The sequence below is a fragment of the Physella acuta genome, unplaced genomic scaffold (genome assembly GCF_028476545.2).
Source record: "Physella acuta isolate Inbredline_101_S28 unplaced genomic scaffold, ASM2847654v3 ptg000723l, whole genome shotgun sequence".
Classification (NCBI taxonomy): Eukaryota; Metazoa; Mollusca; class Gastropoda; family Physidae; genus Physella; species Physella acuta.
This window is the reverse complement of record NW_026732241.1, coordinates 175307-196754: the sequence shown is the minus strand read 5'-3', so window position 1 is coordinate 196754 and position 21448 is coordinate 175307. Positions and strand designations below refer to the sequence as shown.

The window sequence follows — 21448 nt, the reverse complement described above, 5'->3', positions numbered from 1 at the left end:
GCCGGGTTTATGATGATTACTAAACACACAGGTAATGGTCTTTAACAGAAAGGTTTTTCACAGAAGCCAGAGCAGGGCCTGGCCGGGACGGCTAGTATATATATAAATGTATATATATATATATATATATATAAAAAATATATATATATATATATATTTATATATATATATATATATATATATATATATATATAACAAGGAGAATATAAAGGACAATTTTAAAAATTGAAGCTCTCTTCGTTTTAAATAAAAAATTATCTCCCTTTGTTTAGATTGCAAAAAAAAGTAATAGTATAGTACTAAATTAGTACTAACAAGCCTAGGCTTATTACAATATTACAGGAAGGTCAATGTTTTAAACTAAATATAAATAAATAAATAATTTAAAAAACAACAATAAATGATTTTGTATTTAGTGCAGTTCTTATTTCATAGAAAAACCAAGCAAAACAAGAACAATTTATAATATACTAGATCTTTTCAATAAAAACTAGTAAAATGGCAGTAACCATAGTCAGTCATAATATGGGGAAACTGTAAATATATTGAAAAGAAAAAGATTTCATAGACACAAGTAGGCCCACTACTTGAATTCTCACCACAAATACCATTATGGATTTCAATTCTTGTGCCTTTAAAATCAATTAGTTTGTTAGATGTTTTTTTACCAAAGAAAAGCTACAGACTACTTAAAACAAATTTCACATCATTAAAACAGCTACAGTAAACAATCCAAACACTTGAGTTATTTATGAACATGTTTCAATGAAATGCAATGAAAATATTCCCTATAAAATCTACTGAGAGGAAGGCCAGCTTGATTACATGACCAAGTGGTGTTCCACAACTTAACAGGCCCAAAAAAATCAAATTAAAAAAAAAGGAATATGAAAAAAAAATTAATACACCATTTCTTTATTACTTTTGCCAGAGCCATAATCAGAAAATGATTAAAAACAAAATTTCACCTTAGCAATAGGCCTACATCCTTTGTAGATTTTTATTAAAATATTTTTTGTCATAGAAAATTCTGGTTATAAACAAATAAGATCTTGACAATCTCTTTTTGAATTTTGTTTGGTTAGTGTCTGATTTCATGAATATAATATTAATAATAAAACCTATACCAATGGTTTAAAAAAAATATGATATTCAACTCAACAATGATTTTTTACTTGTTACCAGTCATAGGTTTCTATACTTAAATATCTAATATCCAGACACAGTAAAATCACTGTGAGTGCACAAAACAGAACTAACCCCGTGACGGATAAAAAAAAATTTACATTTTGAAAATTTAAAAGGTTGGAGTGGCTAATTAAAGATGCATGCCAGTAGACCTAATCATTCGGATAAAAACTATGATACAAGTCTAGATATTTTATACAAGATCAGGAGACAAGGCTATCACTTTAATAAAAAAAACACAACAACCCAATGCAAGAGATAAGCAATCAATGTATTTTAGTAATATAGAAAAAATTTGATAAAATCTTCTTGTTATCTTGTTGTTTATTGAAAAAAAAATAATCTAATTTGAACTTTCTTTAGTTTTATAAAAATCAGCCTTTTTGAAGAAGTAAAAAAAAAACTAGGCTGAAAGTAAAAAAAAGTAGCATACACTTTAGAACACCATTGCAATTGCAAAATATAATACATAGATCTATTTATATTTATCAAAAAAATATTTATAAAAATTAAATAAGAACAAATGTGGGGAAATAATACTAATATCACAAACAAGGGAAATAATGCTAGTCATTTTTCACAAAAATATTGTGAGATTTCATTTTTTAACTAAAAAATATAATTTAAAAAGGCCAACATAAATTATATCCAAATAAAAAGTAAATGCTTGCAGATTTTAACATTCTATAATGGCAGTGATGATAAAAATGAAATAAAATGCTGGTCTGCTTCAAAAATAGTTTAAAAAATTATAACCCAAGTAAATAATAATTTCATTTCTATTACTGTTTACTTATTATTTCAAAAAAATTATTCAAATCAAAGTAAAAAATTAAATATTAATTAATTAAATACTTCACGACCAGCAAGACACTCTACTAAAGCGCAGTATCTTTCTCCAGGTATTTGTTTAACTGTGCAACCAATCATTGAAAGATTGACAGATTATCTAGATATGTTATGATTAGCAACAAGCAACAATTTCTGTATACATAACATCATAAGGCAAGGGGGGAAAACAATCCATTCAATTCAAAAATGTTTAAAAAATATATGCAGTGACTCCCACCGTTTAAGATTAGTTTGACCAGTCCATTCCTCTATACCCTTAGCAGTTCCGGTTTAATCGGACCAGTCCATTCTTCTATACCCACAGCAGTTCATAGTTCATTAGGCCATCTACCCCTCAACTATCTGACTCATAACAATACAAGCAACCCCCTATTGCTTCCAGTCCATTCCTCTATACGCTTAGCAGTTCCGGTTTAATCAGACCAGTCCATTCTTCTATGCCCACAGCAGTTCATAGTTCATTAGGCCATCTACCCCTCAACGATCTGACTCATAACAATACAAACAACCCCCTATTGCTTCCAGCTATACCCACAGTCACAGATCTAAAACATCTGAGAAGATCCCAACCCACACTTGTTTCAACAGTAAACTAACAGCTAGGTGCCTTGAACAAAATACAGCACCCAATATTGTTCTAGTTTTGATTTTTCTCCCTGAAACATCAACATCAAAACTCTTTAACCCAAGCACCAGATGCATGTTATCCAGGCAAGAAAAGAAAACAATGATTGAGAGAGATAAGGATAAATAAGAAAAATTATGAGCATTAAACTGAAAAAATGTACTATTTATCAGCCTAAATATAACTTTATTTATAACCAATAACCACATTCGGTTATACAAGTATCGCAATGATTAAATATCACTTGCATTATCCAAATTAGTTTTTGATTATTATTATGTTCTTTATCAAAAAGCACATTAAAAAGCTTATTAAACAATTATTTGAGTGTGCCATTAATTTAGTAATTGATTCTTGAAACCAATCTGATAAATAAACCAACAGCTATCTAGTTTAACAGTTTCCTTTGACTTTCTGCTTAATTTCAGAGAAATGTTCAGTAAGTAAGTTGAGCATCAGACAAAGACTGGATACAGTTAGCAAATACATAATGACAATTTTGGCAATAAGGGTCGGTCATTTTTTTTTTCAGGATCTGGGACCTTAGGTGAATTGCTTTTAAAAACCAAACCATTCACTTCATTTAATGATATTTCCCTTTCACAATTGTCTGTCTTTAATTGAGTTAATAGGTTTTCTCAATTCAATTTATCATATCAGCATCAGTTGTAATTGGGCAAGGGATGGGGGAGGGTTGTTGAGTGTGGTTTACCAATCCTTACTTGTTTGATGTACATTGAGGACACCCATGGACATATGACATGGTATCAGTGTGACTATGTGTGGGACTGGGAGAGAGAGAGCTGAATATTTTCATTAGTCGTTTTTGCTCCTCTGTCATATTAAGATTCACATACCCACACTACCAGACTGATATTGCGATATACTGTTACAAACACATGACCCAGGCCTCAACCCACAAATCTCTAATGAAAGTTTCGTCCCATCATGCATCTGTTGCACAAGGCACCAAAGCATTTAAAAAAAGAATACCTAAGTAATGAAAAAAAAAATGCAAAATGGTCCGCTATTTTAATGTAGTTCTATAATAACTACCAGTTACATCCATACATATAAAAAAACGGATTAATCTTTGATATGAAAGCCCTGAGCTAAATTATTTTGGTAATTGGAAAACACTAAATTAAAAAAGCAAAAGAATAATTATAATCAGATAATTACTTCAGTTGAGTAAAGAAGCTTTAAGTTGGTAATTTATGATCATGTTTAGTATAGGAAAGTGAACACAGTAAAATGACTTTTATGACTAGTTCAAAACTAAAAAAAAACAATACCCATGAATAAAAGGGTACATTAGATCTCTTAAAGTATCTAATACTACCTTAAGTAGATAAACAATTAGAAAACCCCAACCAACTTATTTTGATTCATCTTGGTTAGACTCCGGAGTTGTGCCAGATAAATGTTTTAATTTCTTGTCAAATTTCCGCTGAAGAGCTCTTTTCTTCTTGAAGTTGATCACCATAACAGTTATATTGTCCAGAGAACCTCTATAGTAGGCCTGGAGGGCCAAGCTCTTCGCACCTAGGTGGGGTTCGTCTAGCCTTTCACTATGGATAAAAAAAAATAATAGTTAAGTTTCTAACAAGGAAATTAACTTTTAAAAAAGGTTATAGCATTTTATGCATACAAGACAACTTTTGACACCAGAGATATCTTCTCAAAGGTCAGGTACTGTCTTATCCAGTGTGTGAACTATTACAGTGATTATTCCCAAAAGTCAAGGGTGGTTGTCTTGTAAGCCAAAAACTATGGTATGTTCTAACAGCTGTAAGTGATGTTTAACATAGGTTTAGTCTTGTTACATAGAAAATACTTGTGTACCAGATTATAATACTATACGTATTTATAATATATTGTTTACCAGTGGCCTACTGGGTTTGATCTTTGATCATGTGAAGTCAGAAGTCAAAAAAGGTCATGAGGTCAGCTTATAAATTAAGATCCAGGATGAAGCATGGTGTTTCATAGTATGAAATGTTAGAAAAAGTATGCTACCTCAAAGTATATGGTCAGGGTCTCAAAGCCAAGTGATGCTTAGTATTTAATATTGTTATCTCACATTTTTGTTACTGGATACAGTTATATCTAAATTATTTTTAATAATTCATTTAATATTTAATTAAATTCTAAGATAGGTATGCTTGCATTGACAACAGAAGTTAAGTTATCTAATAAGTTTAAAAGAAGTTGCTGCATTAGAATTGGGTAAATATTGATTTACAAGACGACCACCAAACCGCAGACTTTGAGCTTGGAAGAGAAAACATGTCCAGCAAACATTAAGTAAAAAGAAAACGTCCAGATAACTGTAGGTAAAAGAAAACAAGTCTAGCCAACATTAGGTAAAAAGAAAACGTCCAGATAACCTTAGGTAAAAGAAAACAAGTCTAGCCAACATTAGGTAAAAAGAAAACGTCCAGATAACCTTAGGTAAAAGGAAAACAAGTCTAGCCAACATTAGGTAAAAAGAAAACATCCAGATAACCTTAGGTAAAAGGAAAACATGTCCAGCAAACATTAGGTAAAAAGAAAACATGTCAGCTAACCTTATGAACCTTACAGCATCCTCATTGCTGAAAACATCCCACAGGCCATCAGTAGCCAGTATGATAAAATGGGGCTTGGATTCTTGAATGTCATAGACTCGAAACTCCGGCTCCACTGTCACAAACCTACGTTGCTTAAGGGGGTAGTCTCCGAAGGCTCTCGATGTTGCTAGAACACCTGCCACACGCCAGACACCATTAAAAGTGACAAATCCACCTGCATCTACAATCCTTTGTTGCTCTTTAGGCTGTAAGGTAAACTTATTGTTAATTTGCAATTATAATTGTGTTTCGATTGCAAAATGTTATCATTTATGAAGATTTATCAAATGAAAAAAGTTCTTATTACTAGATTGATAATCACTAATTAAGTGTGATTAAATAATTCTGCATTAAAGCTACCCACAAACAAGCCATGCAGAAACATTTTAAAATTTAGAATGGCAGCACTATGAACAGTCATTACATATTGTCTAAAAAACAAAAGCTTAACATTATATAATAGAAACTACATTAAATTAATTACAGAAAACTATGCACAGAGACAGCGTCCTCTTAAGTTCTCAGAAACAAATCTGATGTGAAATAAAAACAGTATGTCCTGCTGACCTATGTTACCTCTAAGCTACGCGGTTGCATGGCCGCGCAGTAGTTTTCAACCGTCGTGCAGTTAATTATGAAATATATATGTCTTTGTACAAGACTTAAGAACAATGTGCACACAAAATATTTGTTCTACAGTAGCATTTTCCCCTTAGAGGGAACATTGCTGCTGACCACTGATAATAAGTATTTCATGTCATATCACAAAAGCATGAGTAAAAAGTGGGACGTACATCTGATGGTTTGTGGTCAGTGGAGAGTGCCACAACGTTGCCCTTGGTGTCACACATGACTGCCCTTGAGTCACCAATGTTAGCCACAGTGATGTGGTTGCCCTTTTGAAAGACTATTATACCTGTCGACCCTGAGGGAAGAATTTAAAACATGCAACATATTTAAGAATATTTTTTCCTTGTTGCGTTGCGGTCAAAATCAAAACAAAGAAGCTTTATTTTAGGTTGAACATTAATTTACTATTTACTGCAATTATTATTTTCAGATAAAAGTTATCATCTTGTTTAAGGGGTAAAAATTGGAACAATAAAATACCAGATAAGTCCATGCGGTCTCTGGACAAACAAACCAGCTGGGCATCTACAGTTCGAATCACACTGGTCAACACCTGCAAATTTATGTCAGTTACAATTCATTATGCAGGTCTAGTTTCTGTTTTTAATTCTACAAACTTTGCATGGCGACGCTGATAAGGAAAATATACCAATGTAATACTAATTCAATTTGCAAATTGAAAGACATAGAAAAAATTAGCATATTTTCATGTTACATTAGCTGCAAGGATATTATTATAAGAATCAAGCTAGAAATTTTAAAACATCTTAAGAGGTATAAAAATCAATTTTAAGTGATAACTATTTATTTTACATGAAATACAAATTTATTTTTAAAATAATCTACATAAATAGTAATTAAATAGTGCCCACATGTAGTAATTTAAATTACCTGCTTAACTAGATCTGGGTCATTTTGAAAACTTCCTTGAGTAAATTCCTTTCGTATAGAGCAAAATAATTGCTCTTCTATGTACTCTGCTGCAAACTGAGAAATAAAACCTAATAGTATTAGAATACTAAAATGTAGGTTATAACTTATTAGATACATCATCAGTCAACTATCCAATTAATTATATGATTAGGTCTTCAAAATTACTTACTTTATCACATCGTCTTATTGAAATAAACATTTAGTTTAGTAATAGTAAAGATATATAAATGTTTATAAAATAAATGCTGTATTCATTAGGCCTTTATTATCACATGAATAGAATTAAAGTGCTATTTTTCAATGGCGACAATGGCTAATAATTTATATTATGTCATGCAATGGTTTGTAAAAATGTTTAAATATATTTTAAATTTGCATGCATCTATTTATAGTATAAATTATACTTTATCTACATGTTGCAGTTTAGTACAAGTATGCTTTTCATTAAACTATGTTGAAATGTTAATGAATGTTCCATGTTTGGATTCAGAATTAAACAGATGCCATTAGGCCGATTAAGCTGCAGACCTTCTTAAAACTAGATACTAGATAGATCAGCAAAGAAATGTAGGCCTATACATTTGTATTTACCTCACCACCATGACCATCAAACACAGCATACACAGAGTAGTTGTTTTCAAAATTGTGTGAAATGGAGTTGAACCGATCTTCCATCGTTTTTCTTCGACCTTGAATGGAAAATGCTGCCATATCGCTAGTTTTGGCTTCATGGGAATAGTTTTTCATATCTCTTTTTTCCAAGCCATGCGGAAAACCTTTAACAGCATTATAATCTCCAACTTTAAATTCGTCTGGCGTGCTTGGTATTTCTACATGCTTGTATTTCCATCGGCAGAAGCACACGAATAAACCGCGAAGAAGTCGCAAGACGTTGAAGAAAAACAACGATGCAACGAACAATGGTACAATGCAATGGCTTCTGAGCAAAAGACCCAGTCTCTGACAAAATAAATACCTGTGGCTAGAACTCTTGACACAGTGTACGCCATTGCGATACGATAATGTTACTTTCCTCAAGACATTATTTCATGTAGATCCTATAACTAGATGTAGATCTAGATCTTAGGTCTATTTATTATTTTATTCGACATAAGACAAATACCCAACAAGGAAGTTTCCCAGTGATCTTTTTTCCCCTCCAAGCAAAATGATCTTTGTGTACGTGTTGAGCTAAAAACTATAATTCGAAACCGCTAAGTAAAAGAAATATTTTACTATACTGTATAAAATCGGCTAAATATACAAATATTTTGAAATCAAATTAAAAGTTTAGGATATCTTATAATTAATAGGCTAGCAAGAAATTATTTCTAAATGATTATTTCACTTTCAATACTAAGGATCTAAATATGTTTCGAGTTGAAGTGACCCTCTATATAGTGTCACCCGGTACGGGCTCACAGAGGCGTAGCGACCCTTCCCGGCGCCCGGGGAAAAACTTTTCGAATTGCACCCCGCCCTCGAGATTTCGATTTGAACCCCCCACCCCCCCTCAAAGTTTCGATTTGCACCCCCCTCGAGATTTCGATTTGCCACCCCCCCCTCAAAGTTTCGATTTGCACCCCCCCCCCCCCCCCCCTTCGAGGTTTCGATTTGCACCCCCCTCAACCTTTCAATTAATTTTTCCAACCCATTTTGGCGCCCCCTAATGTCGGCGCCCGGGGACATATGTCCCCCCCCCCCCTCGCTACGCTACTGCGGGCTCATCCATCCCCCCCCACCCGTCCCTACATAGTAACGCTATATGGATTTATAATACAACTAGGCACACTTCTTGGAATAATATTAATAACTTTTTGCAAACATTTTTTTTTCTATTTATAAATTTCTGTGTCGGACCAGACCATCTTAAAAGACTAATGTTAATTTTTTTTTTAAATGCGCACATTTAAATTGTCAATGGGAACTCCCGTACTCTTTTACACTTCTACAAAATTTATATTAGAAAATGGCTTAGCTCGTAACAATAGCAGGATAAGACATTGTCTTCAATACATCTGAAGTTTTAATACAACAAGAAACGTATTTCTTTATCGATATTCATAAATTTAAAAATGTAAATTCATATCCGTGTTCTCTTCTTCAAGGTAAACTTTGAGGAAGGAACTCGTATAGATCTAGTAAAAATTCCAAAGGGCGTTTTCGATTGTATTGGTTTTTCTCTTATGATCCTTATCGCTAAAGTTATAGATTCTAGATTCTAGATCTAGTGCACGTCTGAAAGCATCTAACCGAAAGTAAATTACCAATCTCATCAAAGTTTAAGTTATATAACGATGGTATGAACATAAACTCTCTTCTATTGTAAGACAATAAACGTCAACCCTCTTCTGTAGCCTATATAACGCCAACCATCCAGTGGCGGAACTAGAAAAAAAGGGCCACCCCGCAAAAAAAAATTTTTAGGCCCTTCCCCCATATACATATATTATATAGGCCTATATATCTATATATGTATATATATATATATATATATATATATATATATATATATATATATATATATATATATATATATATATATATATATATATATATATATATATATATATACAAACACTAAATACGAACATATGATACTCATTGCTGGCCTGTTCGGGTTATGAACAAAATAAATGTTTTTTTTTTTAAATTAAAACATCATGTCATGTGAGTTAGTGCTTTTGTGTGTTCTGTATTTTTTTTTTTTGTTTTTTAATGTTTACGTATGTTTATTTAGATACATCCATATCTAATAGTGTTTAGTTGTTTATTCATTATAGTTTTTAAAAAGAGGCTTGTGAAACTCAAGACCTATATTAGCCTAGATTAATGATAGAGGTTGACTATAAACCTTGTGTTAGCTGATTCATTGGATTCAGGTGCTGTCTCAGGTTGATGGGAGGAAGTCTGTTGCATTTCTCTTGTAGCGTGCGATTAACCCTTTGTTGGATCACTACTTTCTTCTTAGTTTTATCAATCTCTTTCTTTTGAGTGTGTTCTGTAATAATCAGTTTTATTTTATCTCTGCTTTAAGACCTCGAAACCTTAGTCGGTCAAAAGAATATAAACCATGAAAGCTTTGTATAAATAATGGTGTCTCGTTCTATGTTTATTTTTATGTTTGTTAGTATTTATATTTTTCATTTTAAATACTTGTCCTTTTTATTCAATGTTATTCTTTAGTAAGTACTTTAAAAAAAATAATTAAGAGAAGTCATTGCTTTTTTTAATATGTTTAGTACAAATCTATTTAAAGGAGCTTTTGAGCACCCCGATTTGACTATTTAAAAAAGGGAAATAAGTCGTGAAAGTGGTTTGAAAGTGCTTATCTTTGATAAGTTTGATTGCAGGAGAAAGAGGACTCGACTTTCACAGTGGTTTAAAAACAAAGGGAAAAAGAATATACAAGAGCGTGGGGTGGTGTCTATAGAATAAAGATAATCCAACCGCAGCTACTGTAATCTTTTTTTTCACAAAACAACCATCAAGATAAAAATGCAAGAAAATTATTTTTTTTAACTATAAAAAAAATATTATGGTCGGCTGTGGGCCCCTAAATGGCGTGGGCCACCCCGCATTACGGGGTCTGGCGGCACTGTAGTTCCGCCCCTGCAACCATCTATTACAACACAGTGAACGCCAAACCTACTGTGTTTAAAAGTCCCAGATGCATCAGACAAAATTAACATGTTTTGGCCCAATGAAGCTGTTCACTTTGTTTGCTTGTCTACTATTTCTTCCAGGTAAGTTGTCTATCAATCTTCTACATGGAATTTGTTATTTCTTCCTGTCAGAGGCGTAGCGAGGGGGGGGGGCGGGGGGGGGGGGGTGCGGACAGCACCGAGTAAAACCATTTATGGGGGTGACACCAAGGCAAACAATAGCAAAATATATAGAGAAAAACATGAGGGGGTGCAAATCGAAAGTTTGAGAGGGGGGGGGGGGAAGGTTGCGGATCTAAACTTGGAAAGGTTGTCCCCGGGAAGGGTCTCTACGCCTCTGAGGGGGTGACACCATTAAGTGCCGCACCGGGTAACACCCGACCTCGCTATGCCACTGCTTCCTGTTAATTCATTATAGTGTTCTCTTCGTTTGCTATTTCAATATCTAAAGTAAAATGTTATGAAAGTGACATGTAATAAAACTTATTGGCGTATATAGATAAGTTTTTGGTTTTTTTTTCTTGTTTTTTTTGGGGGGGGGGGGGGGGGGAAGATAAAAATACAATTTAATATAGATCTAGGGGCTGTGTGGAGACAGGTCTTCCTATCCCTCGTGAAATTGACTCGTATGCTATACAAACATGCATCAATACCAGTTATTGAGAACAGAGCTACATATATAAAATATTTTAAAAAATTAAAGTAAACAAAAACATATTATTTGTTGATAAGTTTATATTTTTTGAAAACAATGTTGCGAGGCTCGCCCCCACCCCCTCCCTATCTCCTCACACAGATACGCCTATGATACGACTGCAAATTATACTGATGCTTTTTTCCCTTATATGAGCTTCTATCATCACACAAAGTTATTGTTTAGGTTTAGTTTTGTATCATCACACAAATTTTTGTTTAGGTTTAGTTTTGTTTCATCACACAAAGATATTGTTTAGGTTTAATTTTGTTTCATCACACAAAGTTATTGTTTAGGTTTAGGTTTGTATCATCATACAAAGCTATTGTTTAGGTTTAGTTTTGTTTCATCACACAAAGTTATTGTTTAGGTTTAGTTTTTCCTTACAGATTTCGTCACTTGCCAGAATGATGTTTTCCAAGTGACCATAGTGGGTCATGAATTGGACTGTGCTGACCGCTCCTGTCGCCACACAGGTCAAATATATGGAAATTTCCGGCACCCGTTTAAAAGGCTGCCTCCTGCCAGCTTGTTCAACTTTTGTGTTGATTTGGAGGTTCTCTACTGTTACGACAGAGATGCGAATGTGTGTAATCACGAGGAGAACTGGCCTAGGGTAGAGTGTTAAGGTGTTGTGTTTTATAAAATTATTGTTGCTGTAGTTGTGTGGTTTGACGTGGTCGAGTGGTAGAACGCATGACCTAACCGTAAAGTCCCGAGTTCTATTAATAAGCAGTGGTGAGTAGGCTGCCAGTCAGCGAAAGTTAAGACGGCTTGACATTGTACTGACCTCAGCAAAAGAGGGCTTGATATTGTACTGACCTCAGCAAAAGACGACTGGACATTGTGCTGACCTCAGCAAAAGTTAAGAGGGCTTGACATTGTACTGACCACACTACCCGAAGGTCACAGAGCCACATGAACTACTTCATCTGCCCTTTGTGTCATCAGATATAAACTTTAACACCATCTAAGCATTGAGTCTTAACAATCAGTTTTAAAATTGTGTTTGTAACATTGTGTTTTCCAGTGTTTCTTCCCGAAATTTTTTCTCCGGGGGGGGGGGGGGGGGGCGGCTCTTGAAATTATTTTTTTGGGGGGGGGGGGGGAATGGCGGTAGACTTTCTTCGGGGGGGGGGGGGGCGGACACTGTTAAAAGGATATATTTTCTATATAAATTATATAAATTTCATTTCGTTCCTAATACATGCCTGGAAGAAACTCGGGTGTTTTTCTACATTGCAGTGGCGTCACAGAGCGGGGTTGGGGGTGCGGTCAGCACCTGTTAATATCATTGGGCGGGGGTGGTAACACCACTTTGAAAAGTCGTAAAATTTACAATGTTTTAATCCAGGTAACTTTACGATAAAAAAAGATAGGGGGGAGAGGTGTGACACCTAACAATAATAGCAAAAACGTAGGAGAGGGGACAGTGGGGTGGGGGTGACACCCTCCGTTACCTCACCAGGTTACACCAACCCAGTGACGCAACTGCAACACCGTGTTTTAACTCCTTGTGTTTAACATTGGTGTTTTAAACACTGTGTTTAACTACCTCTCTCGATTTGCAGCACTGCATTCTCTGGTCCTTCTGCCAAGCCGAAGAAACGTGCCACGGCAGGGGACGTAATCTCTACTGCTCATGTAAACAAGGCGACCCCTACAACTTTACCATCAATCCATTGTTTGACCACTCTTGGTTCAGGGTGGTTTTCAGAAACGCCTGGAATAAATTTGCCAGTTCGAAGCCTTCTGAAATCATAACTGCAAGCAACACCTTTATATATCGCAGTCGTAAAGGTAAAGTCATAGCGATTTAAATTAATAATCGTTTTGTTTACATTTACGAGGTATGAATATCATTCGAAATCTAAGGCTATACACACACACACACACACACCAACAGCTGCTTTAATAAACACGAAATCTTATAGACTCAAATTTCATAACTATTAGGTACGTCAAACTGATTTTTTAAAACGATGCTGTGAGGTAGAAAACACCTCGGCGACCGCTCAGGTGTTGTGGGCGTCGCGGTGGTCTCTAGGGAGCCACCAATTACATCAACGGAGAGGCACCTGGTGCGACTCCTCGTTCGGTCTTGTCATTGAAGGCAGTGGCACACCGCGTCAGTAATGTAGGGTGCTCTTTAAAACGAATGTATGCGCCAAATTGATCATAAGGAATCATTAGGCGCTACCGGTCATCCGACCGCCTCGGCACGCAGTATTACAAATGAAATGGCGCCATTAGATCGAATATAGGCGCCCTAATACTCACAGGGAAGCCTAAGGTGTTCCAGGTCACCCGACAACCCGGTTGCCGGCGGATGCACCTGTTACAGTAGTAACACTGACCCGCTGAATGAAACCTAACGGTCGGGGGCGCCGCCCCTCCAAAGCTTTCTCATGAAAGGTGTAGTAAAGCATAGAGGACAGACAAACGAACACAGACAAACACATACTGTCATATGTATATATATATATATATATATATATATATATATATATATATATATATATATATCGAACAGGTGAACGGGGTTCCTATAAATTCTACTATTAACTGGTCACAAAATGGAAACTCTCGCTTATATGCAGGTATTCTAGATAAGACAGTCCTAGAGAACCAATATTTTATAGATATCCTAACCTTACTCTTTAAAAAGTTGCGTGTCACCCTATGTGATAACGCAGGGTATCGCTACCCCCCCCCCCCCCAACCACCACCACATGCCGTTAAATGTTTTGCGTTGTATTTTAAATTAATAATTTTTCATCTTGGTGTCGCCACCCCCTCCCACCCTCTCCATTTTGGGTAATATATTTAACTATTTTTACAAATAGACACATAGTTATTTTCTCCAGTAAATTTATCATCCCCCCCCCTGGGTACCTCATGAATTTAATAGCACCACCTAATGGGGTCCGTATCCCACCCCACCCACACACGTCTTGTGACGCTCCAGCCCCTTATGTTTCTCATCTTAATTTCGGATACCAGGAGCATCGTGTTAATGTATTTACTTTTTCAAAAAATGTCTATTTCTAGATTCTATTCAAGTACTAACGGGTGTTCTGCTAGTGCTGTGTCTCACAGAGTTAACGTTCTTGTCAAGTTTCCAAGAATAACGCAAGCTCACAGATACATCGCCATAATTGCAACATTTAACATCATTTCTTAATTAAATGGCATATTCTTATTTTTTTTCCATACTCTGAATTTAAAATGCATTTACATAATTAAATACTGTTGGATAGGATAATTAGAGTAATATTTTATCTAACGTATTAAAACAAATATCATATCGCGGTTGTAAACAAATGTAATGAAAAATAATATTTTAATAATTAAAATGAATAATGCTAAACAAAATGTTAAATAATTCAAGTTTTGAGCTCATATTTTTTTTTATTATTCTCTAAAATTTAAAACATCTATTTAAAAATTCTAAATAAACTAAGCCTATAATAACAATACAATACAACGTCATCCAAAATGAATAAATGCGACCTTTTAAACATCGAAAAAATTTTTTTTGTTTATTTTGTTGTGTTTACGTAAAGTTACAGCTGTTAATTTTTTTTTTCTCAACATAATCTTTTGAATAAGCTTTTATTGTTTATTTTCTAATTCTTGGTTGACGTTTCACGTTATTTTTATTGAATACTTATTTTAGAAAAATTCACAACATTTCCTAAAATGAGAAAAATGTAAAAGGTTATTGTACGAGTAGACTAGTAGGGATGGAGTGGTAGGACGATAGAGCTCATGACCACCATCCCGAAAGTCTCAAGTTCGGATCCCGAGATCGAGTCTGTGCTGTGAAGGGTAACTGACGCACGTTAGGGAACTACGGACAAAGTATAGTGCTTACCACACTATTTCTCATATGCCGAGGTTTTTGAAACAGATGAACTCTACTTCAGCCGCCTTAATGTGGGTTATAACTTATTAGATACATCATCAGTCAACTATCAAATTAATTATATGATTAGGTCTTCAAAATTATCACAAATAAACCTTTAGTTTAGTATTAGTAAAGATATTTAAATGTTTATAAATAAATGTTGTATTCATTAGACCTTTATTATCACATGAATAGAATTTGCGTAGTCATTAGATGATTAGAGTGCTATTTTTCAATGGTTCATAATTTATAATTTATGTCATGCAATGGTTCGTAAAAATGTTTAAATATTGTTTAAAGTTACATGCATCAATTTTATATTTTATCTACATGTTGCAGTTTATTACAATGCACAAGTATGTTTTTCATGAAACTATGTTGAAAAGTATGTTCCATGTTTGGATTCAGAATTAAACAGATGCCATTTTTTATGTAGTATGTAGACTTTAATGACCTATCATTATAAGCCGCAAACGTATTTAAAACTAGATAGATCAGCAAAGAAATGTATAAATTGGTATTTACCTCACCACCATGACCATCAAACACAGCATAGACAGAGTAATTGTTTTCAAAATTGTGTGAAATGGAGTTGAACCGATCTTCCATCGTTTTTCTTCGACCTTGAATGGAAAATGCTGCCATATCGCTAGTTTTGGCTTCATGGGAATAGTTTTTCATATCTCTTTTCTCCAAGCCATGCGGAAAACCTTTAACAGTATTATAATCTCCAACTTTAAATTCGTCTGGCGTGCTTGGAATTTCTACAATAGCGTCCCCAAGGGTTGAAACATTTTTCGAGTTGAAGTGACCCTCTAATTAGTGTCACCCCCCGTTTCTACCTAGTAACGCTATATTGACCAATAATACAACTAGGCACACTTCTTCGAATAATATGAACAACTTTTAGAAAACATTTTTTTTTCTATTCATAAGTTTTCTGTGTCAGACGAGACCATCACAAAAGACGGATGTTTAAAAATAATAAAATGCGCACAGCATTGTCAATGGGAATTCCCAAACTCTTTTACACTTCTACAAAAATTATTTTTAAAAATGGCTTAGCTTTTAACATGATCAAGAGCAGGTTTTTTCTTCAATACATCTGAAGTTTTAATACAACAAGAAGCATATTTCTTTATATTCATAAATATAAAAATGTAAATTCATAACTCCGTGTTCTCTTCTTCAAGGTAAACTTTAAGGAAGGAACTCGTATAGATTTAGTAAAAATTCGAAAGGGCGTGTTTGAATGTATTGGTTTTTCTCTTATTGCTAACGATGTAGATCTAGCTGCATGTCTGAAAGCATCAAACCGAAAGTAAATTACCAATCTTATCAAAGTTTAAGTTATATAACGATGTTATGAACATAAACTCTCTTCTGTTGTAAGACAATAAACGTCAACCTTCTGTATATAACTTGAACGCCAACCCTCTATTACAACACAGTGAACGCAAAACCTACTGTATTTACAAGGCCCAGATGCATCAGACAAAGTTCACAAGTTTTGGCCCTATGAAGCTGTTCAATTTGTTTGCTTGTCTGCTATTTCTTCCAGGTAAGTTTTCACTATCAATCTTTTTCTTGGACTTTTGTGTTATTTCTTCCTGTTAATTCAATCAATAACGTTTTCTTCGTTTGCTGTTTTAATAGCTAACGCATAATGTTATGAAAGTGACATATAATAAAACTCATAGGGTTTTTTCTTCTTTTTTTTGGGGGGGGGGGGGGGAAGGGGGTGGATAGGATAAAAATACAATTCAATATATATCTGGGGCTTGGTGAGGACAGGTCTTACTATCCCTCGTGAGATGGGCCCGTATGCTTTACAAATATGCATCAATACTAGTTATTGAGCACAGAGCTACATATATGAAATATTTTTAAAAAACTATAAGTTAACAAAAGAGTATTATTTGTTGATAAGTTTTTTTTTTTAAATGATGTGAGGCTCACACAAAGTTATTGTTTAGGTTTCGTTTTGTACCATCACGCAAATTTATTGTTTAGGTTTAGTTTTGTATCATCACACAAATTTATGGTTTAGGTTTAGTTTTCCTTGCAGATGTCGTCACTTGCGCGAAAGATTTTTTCGAAGTGACCATAGTGGGTCATGAATTGGAATGTGCTGACCTCTACTGTCGCCACACTGGTCAAATATTTGGACATTTCTGGCACCCTATAAAAAGTTTGCCTTCTGCCAGCTTGTTCAACTTTTGTGTTGATTTGGAGGTTCTCTACTGTTACGACAGAGATGCGAATGTGTGTACTCACGAGGAGAACTGGGCTAGGGTAGGGTGTCAAAGTGTTGTGTTTTTAAAAATTATTGTTGCTGTAGTTGTGTGGTTTAACGTGGTCGAGAAGTAGAAAAGTAAAGTCTCGAGTTCTATTAATAAGCAGTGATGAGTAGGCTACCAGTCAGCGAAAGTTAAGACGACTTGACATTGTACTGACCTCAGCAAAAGACGGCTTGACATTGTACAGATCTAAGCAAAAGACGGTTCGACATTGCACTGACCTCAGCAAAAGACGGCATGACATTGTACAGACCTCAGCAAAAGACGGCTGGACATTGTACTGACCTCAGCAAAAGACGGCTGGACATTGTACTGACCTCAGCAAAAGTTAAGACGGCTTGACATTGTACTGACCACACTACCCGAAGGCCAAAGAGCTACATAAGCTCTACTTCATCTGCTCTTTGTGACACCAGACATAAATATAAAACCTGCCTTAAACAATGAGTTTTAACGCTCAGTTTTAATTTTGTGTTTGTAACATTGTGTTTTCTACACTGCAGTGGCTTCAGAAGGCGGTGTTGGGGTGCGGCCAACACCGGGTGACATCATAGTGGTGGTGGTGGTGTGGGGGGTGATACCGCTTCGAAAAATCGTAAAATTTACTATGTTTTATCCAGATAACTTTACGATAAAAAAAGATAGGGGGAGAGGTGTGACACCTAACAATAATAACAAAAACGTAGGAGAGGGGACGGTGGGGTGGGGTGCAGAGTTTCTTCCAGGCATCTCTTCGGGGTGGGGGGGATGGGGCGAAGCCCCCCCCGAAAATTTTTTACCGCCCCCCCGAACGAAATGAAATTTATATAATTTATATAGAAAATATATACTTTTAACAGTGTCCGCCCCCCCGAAGAAAGTCTACCGCCCCCCCCCCCCCCGAAAATTTAAACTGCCCCCCCGGAGAAAAAAGTCTGGAAGAAACACTGGTGGGGTGACACCCTCCGTTACCGCACCGGGTTACACCCGACCCAGTGACGCAACTGCAACACCGTGTTTTAACTCCATGTGTTTAACATTGTGTTTCAAACACTGTGTTTAAATACCTCTCTCGGTTTGCAGCACTGCATTCTCTGGTCCTTCTGCCAAGCTGAAGAAACGTGTCACGGCAGGGGACGTAATCCCTACTGCACATGCAAACAGGGCGACCCCTACAACTTTACCATCAATCCATTGTTTGACCATTCATTGTTCCGGGTGGTTTTCAGAAATGCCTGGAATAAATTTTCCAGTTCGAAACCTTCTTCAATCATCACTGCAAGTTGCACTTTTAAATATCGCAGTCGTCGAGGTAAAGTCATAGCGATTTAAATTAATGATCGTTTGTTTACATTTACGAGGTATGAATATCATTCAAAATCTACAGCTACACACACAACACTCTGCTTTAATAAACACGAATACTTAACACACTCAGATTTAGTATTAGGTACGTCAAACTGATTTTTTAAAACGATGCTGTAATGTAGAAAACATCTCGGCGAACGCCCATGTGCTATGGGTGTCGCAGGACGCTCCTGAGAGCCACCGGTTACACTAACGCAGGGGCACCATGTGCGAAGTTTTTTTTCAATTTAGTCATTGAAGGTAGTGGTTCACTGTGTCAGTGTTGTAGGGTGCTCTTTAAAACAAATATAGGTGCCAAATTTATCATAAAGGAGGCTGGGATGCTCCCGATCACCCGACCTTCGCATCTTTTGCAGTTTGACAATTGAATCAAGAATAGGCCTAACTCGCTGTAAAGGGCGCTCTTTAAAACGAATGTAGGCGCCTAATACTCATAGGGAAGTCTGGGGTGCTCCAGATCACCCGACAGTTGCCGGTGTATGCACCTGTTACAGTAGTAACACTGACCCGCTGAATGGCACCTAACGGGGGGGGGGGGGGGCGCCACTCAACATTTTTCTTTTGACAGGTGTAGTGATGCATAAATGACAGATAAAAGCACACAGACAAACACATACTATCATATATATTATGTATATATATATATATATATATATATATATATATATATATATATATATATATATATATATATATATATATATATATATATATATATATATATATATATATATATATATATATATATATATACAGGTGAACGGGTTCCTATAAATTCTACTGTTAGCTGGTCACACAGTGGAAACTCTCGCTTATATGCAGGTATTCTAGATAAGACAGTCATATAGAACCAATATTGTACAGATATGCTAACCTTACTTTTTAAAAGTTGCGTGTCACCCTATGTGATAACGTAGGGTTTCGCTACTCCAACCCGTCGTTTTACGGTCGATGTACTGTTTTGCGCTGTATTTTAAATCAATCGTTTTTCATCTTGGTGTCACTATCCCCCTGCCTTCCCCTCCCTTTTGGGTGATGTATTTAACTCTAAAACATATCACCCCCCCCCTGGGTACCTCATCAATTTAATTGCACCACTTAGTGGGGTCAGCACCCCACCCACACACGTATAGTGACGCTCCAGCCCCTTATGTTCCTCATCTTAATTTCGGATACCAGGAGCATCGTGTTGTATTTACTAATTTACTTTTTCAAAAAAATGTCTATTTATAGATTCAATTTACTTACAAACGGGTGTTCTGCTAGTGCTGTGTCTGACAGAGTTAACGTTCTTGTCAAGTTTCCAAGAATAACGCAAGCTCACAGATACATCTCCAAAATTGCAACATTTAACATCAATTTTAAATTAAATAGCATAATATTTTTTTTCTAAATTTTGAATTTAAAATGTATTTACATAATTACATACTGTTGGATAATTAGAGAGACATTTTATCTAACGTATTAAAACACATATCATAACGCGGTTGTAAACAAATGTAATGAAATTCTAAATTTTAATAATTAAAATGAATAATGCTAAACAACATGTTAAATAATTCAAGTTTTGAGCTCAATTTAAAAAAAAAAAATATTTTCTAAAAATTTAAAGCATCCATTTCGAATTCTAAATAAACCTAAATATTCTGGATAATAAATAAACTAAGCCTATAATAACAATACAATACAACGTCATCCAAAATAAATAAATGCGACGTTTTTAACATCGAATAATATTTTTTGTTTATGTTGTTGTGTTTACGTACAGTTACAGCTGTTAAAAAGTTGGAATTTTTTCTTACCATTCTATTTTCATTATGCTTTTTTTTTGTTTATTTCCAATTTTTCGATTTGCACCCCCCCCCCTCAGACTTTTGATTTGCACCCCCCCTCAAACTTTCGATTTGCACCCCTCCCCCTCAGACTTTTGATTTGCTCCCCCCTCAAACTTTCGATTTTCACCCCCCCCCCTCAAACCTTCAATTTGCACCCCGTCATACTATATATATATATATATATATATATATATATATATATATATATATATATATATATATATATATATATATATATATATATATATATATATATATATATATATATATACCGAGGGGTCTATGGGGGGTTTTGACCCCCCCCCCCCCCTTAACCCCCCCCCCCCCCCTGCCTACGCCACTGCCGACGGCTTTCTATGTTGCTTGTGTGATACGGAAAAAAAAACTATTAACGGTGACTGATGTGTGTGTGTGTGGTGGGGGGGGGGGTTCCTTTTTAGCTAACGTGATTTAATATATATATATGATGGGGGGGGGGTGCAAAATTGGTAGTTCGCACCAGGCGCCAAAATGGGTTGTTACTTCTCTGCACTTCTAAGTTTTTGAAACCGATGAATTCAACTTTACCTGCCTCATATGTCTAGAGCACGACAGGAAGAAAAAATGATGAGATGATGAATGGACGGTTGAATATGGGTTATATATCTAAAATAATAACACAGGCGAAAATGAAAGACAGTTTCTCTTGTCTTTCTCCCGGATATATGTATGTATGTATATGTATTATATATATATATATATATATATATATATATATATATATATATATATATATTTATTTATTTATTTATTTATTTATTTATATATATATATATATATATATATATAAAATTTTTGTGACTAATTAGTCACGCTGG

At 35.1% G+C, this 21448-nt stretch overlaps 2 protein-coding genes across 2 annotated transcripts; one reads left to right on the top strand and one right to left on the bottom strand.

Annotated features, from left to right (window-relative positions):
• Positions 1–401: 401 nt before the first annotated feature.
• Positions 402–7931, bottom strand: LOC131949978 (protein phosphatase 1L-like). Its single transcript, XM_059311953.1, is given in 7 exon segments — positions 402–4236; positions 5236–5483; positions 6072–6202; positions 6388–6460; positions 6799–6894; positions 7432–7767; positions 7770–7931. Coding segments are annotated over 7 exon segments (1158 nt in total). The 5' UTR covers positions 7851–7931; the 3' UTR covers positions 402–4043.
• A 2524-nt stretch (positions 7932–10455) lies between these two features.
• On the top strand, positions 10456–20123 carry LOC131949977 (uncharacterized). The gene is made up of 5 exons (XM_059311952.1): positions 10456–10586; positions 11589–11815; positions 12771–12999; positions 19513–19578; positions 19990–20123. Exons 1-5 carry the CDS (start codon positions 10511–10513, stop codon positions 20067–20069), a joined length of 678 nt encoding a protein of 225 aa, XP_059167935.1. The 5' UTR covers positions 10456–10510; the 3' UTR covers positions 20070–20123.
• Positions 20124–21448: the final 1325 nt, after the last annotated feature.

Coding starts and splice junctions, on each gene's coding strand:
- LOC131949977 (XM_059311952.1), top strand. CDS start 10,511: ATGCATCAGACAAAATTAACATGTTTTGGCCCAATGAAGCTGTTCACT. Junction 13,000..19,512: donor TATATATCGCAGTCGTAAAG/GTAAAGTCATAG, acceptor ATATATATACAG/GTGAACGGGTTCCTATAAAT. Junction 19,579..19,989: donor AAACTCTCGCTTATATGCAG/GTATTCTAGATA, acceptor GTCTATTTATAG/ATTCAATTTACTTACAAACG.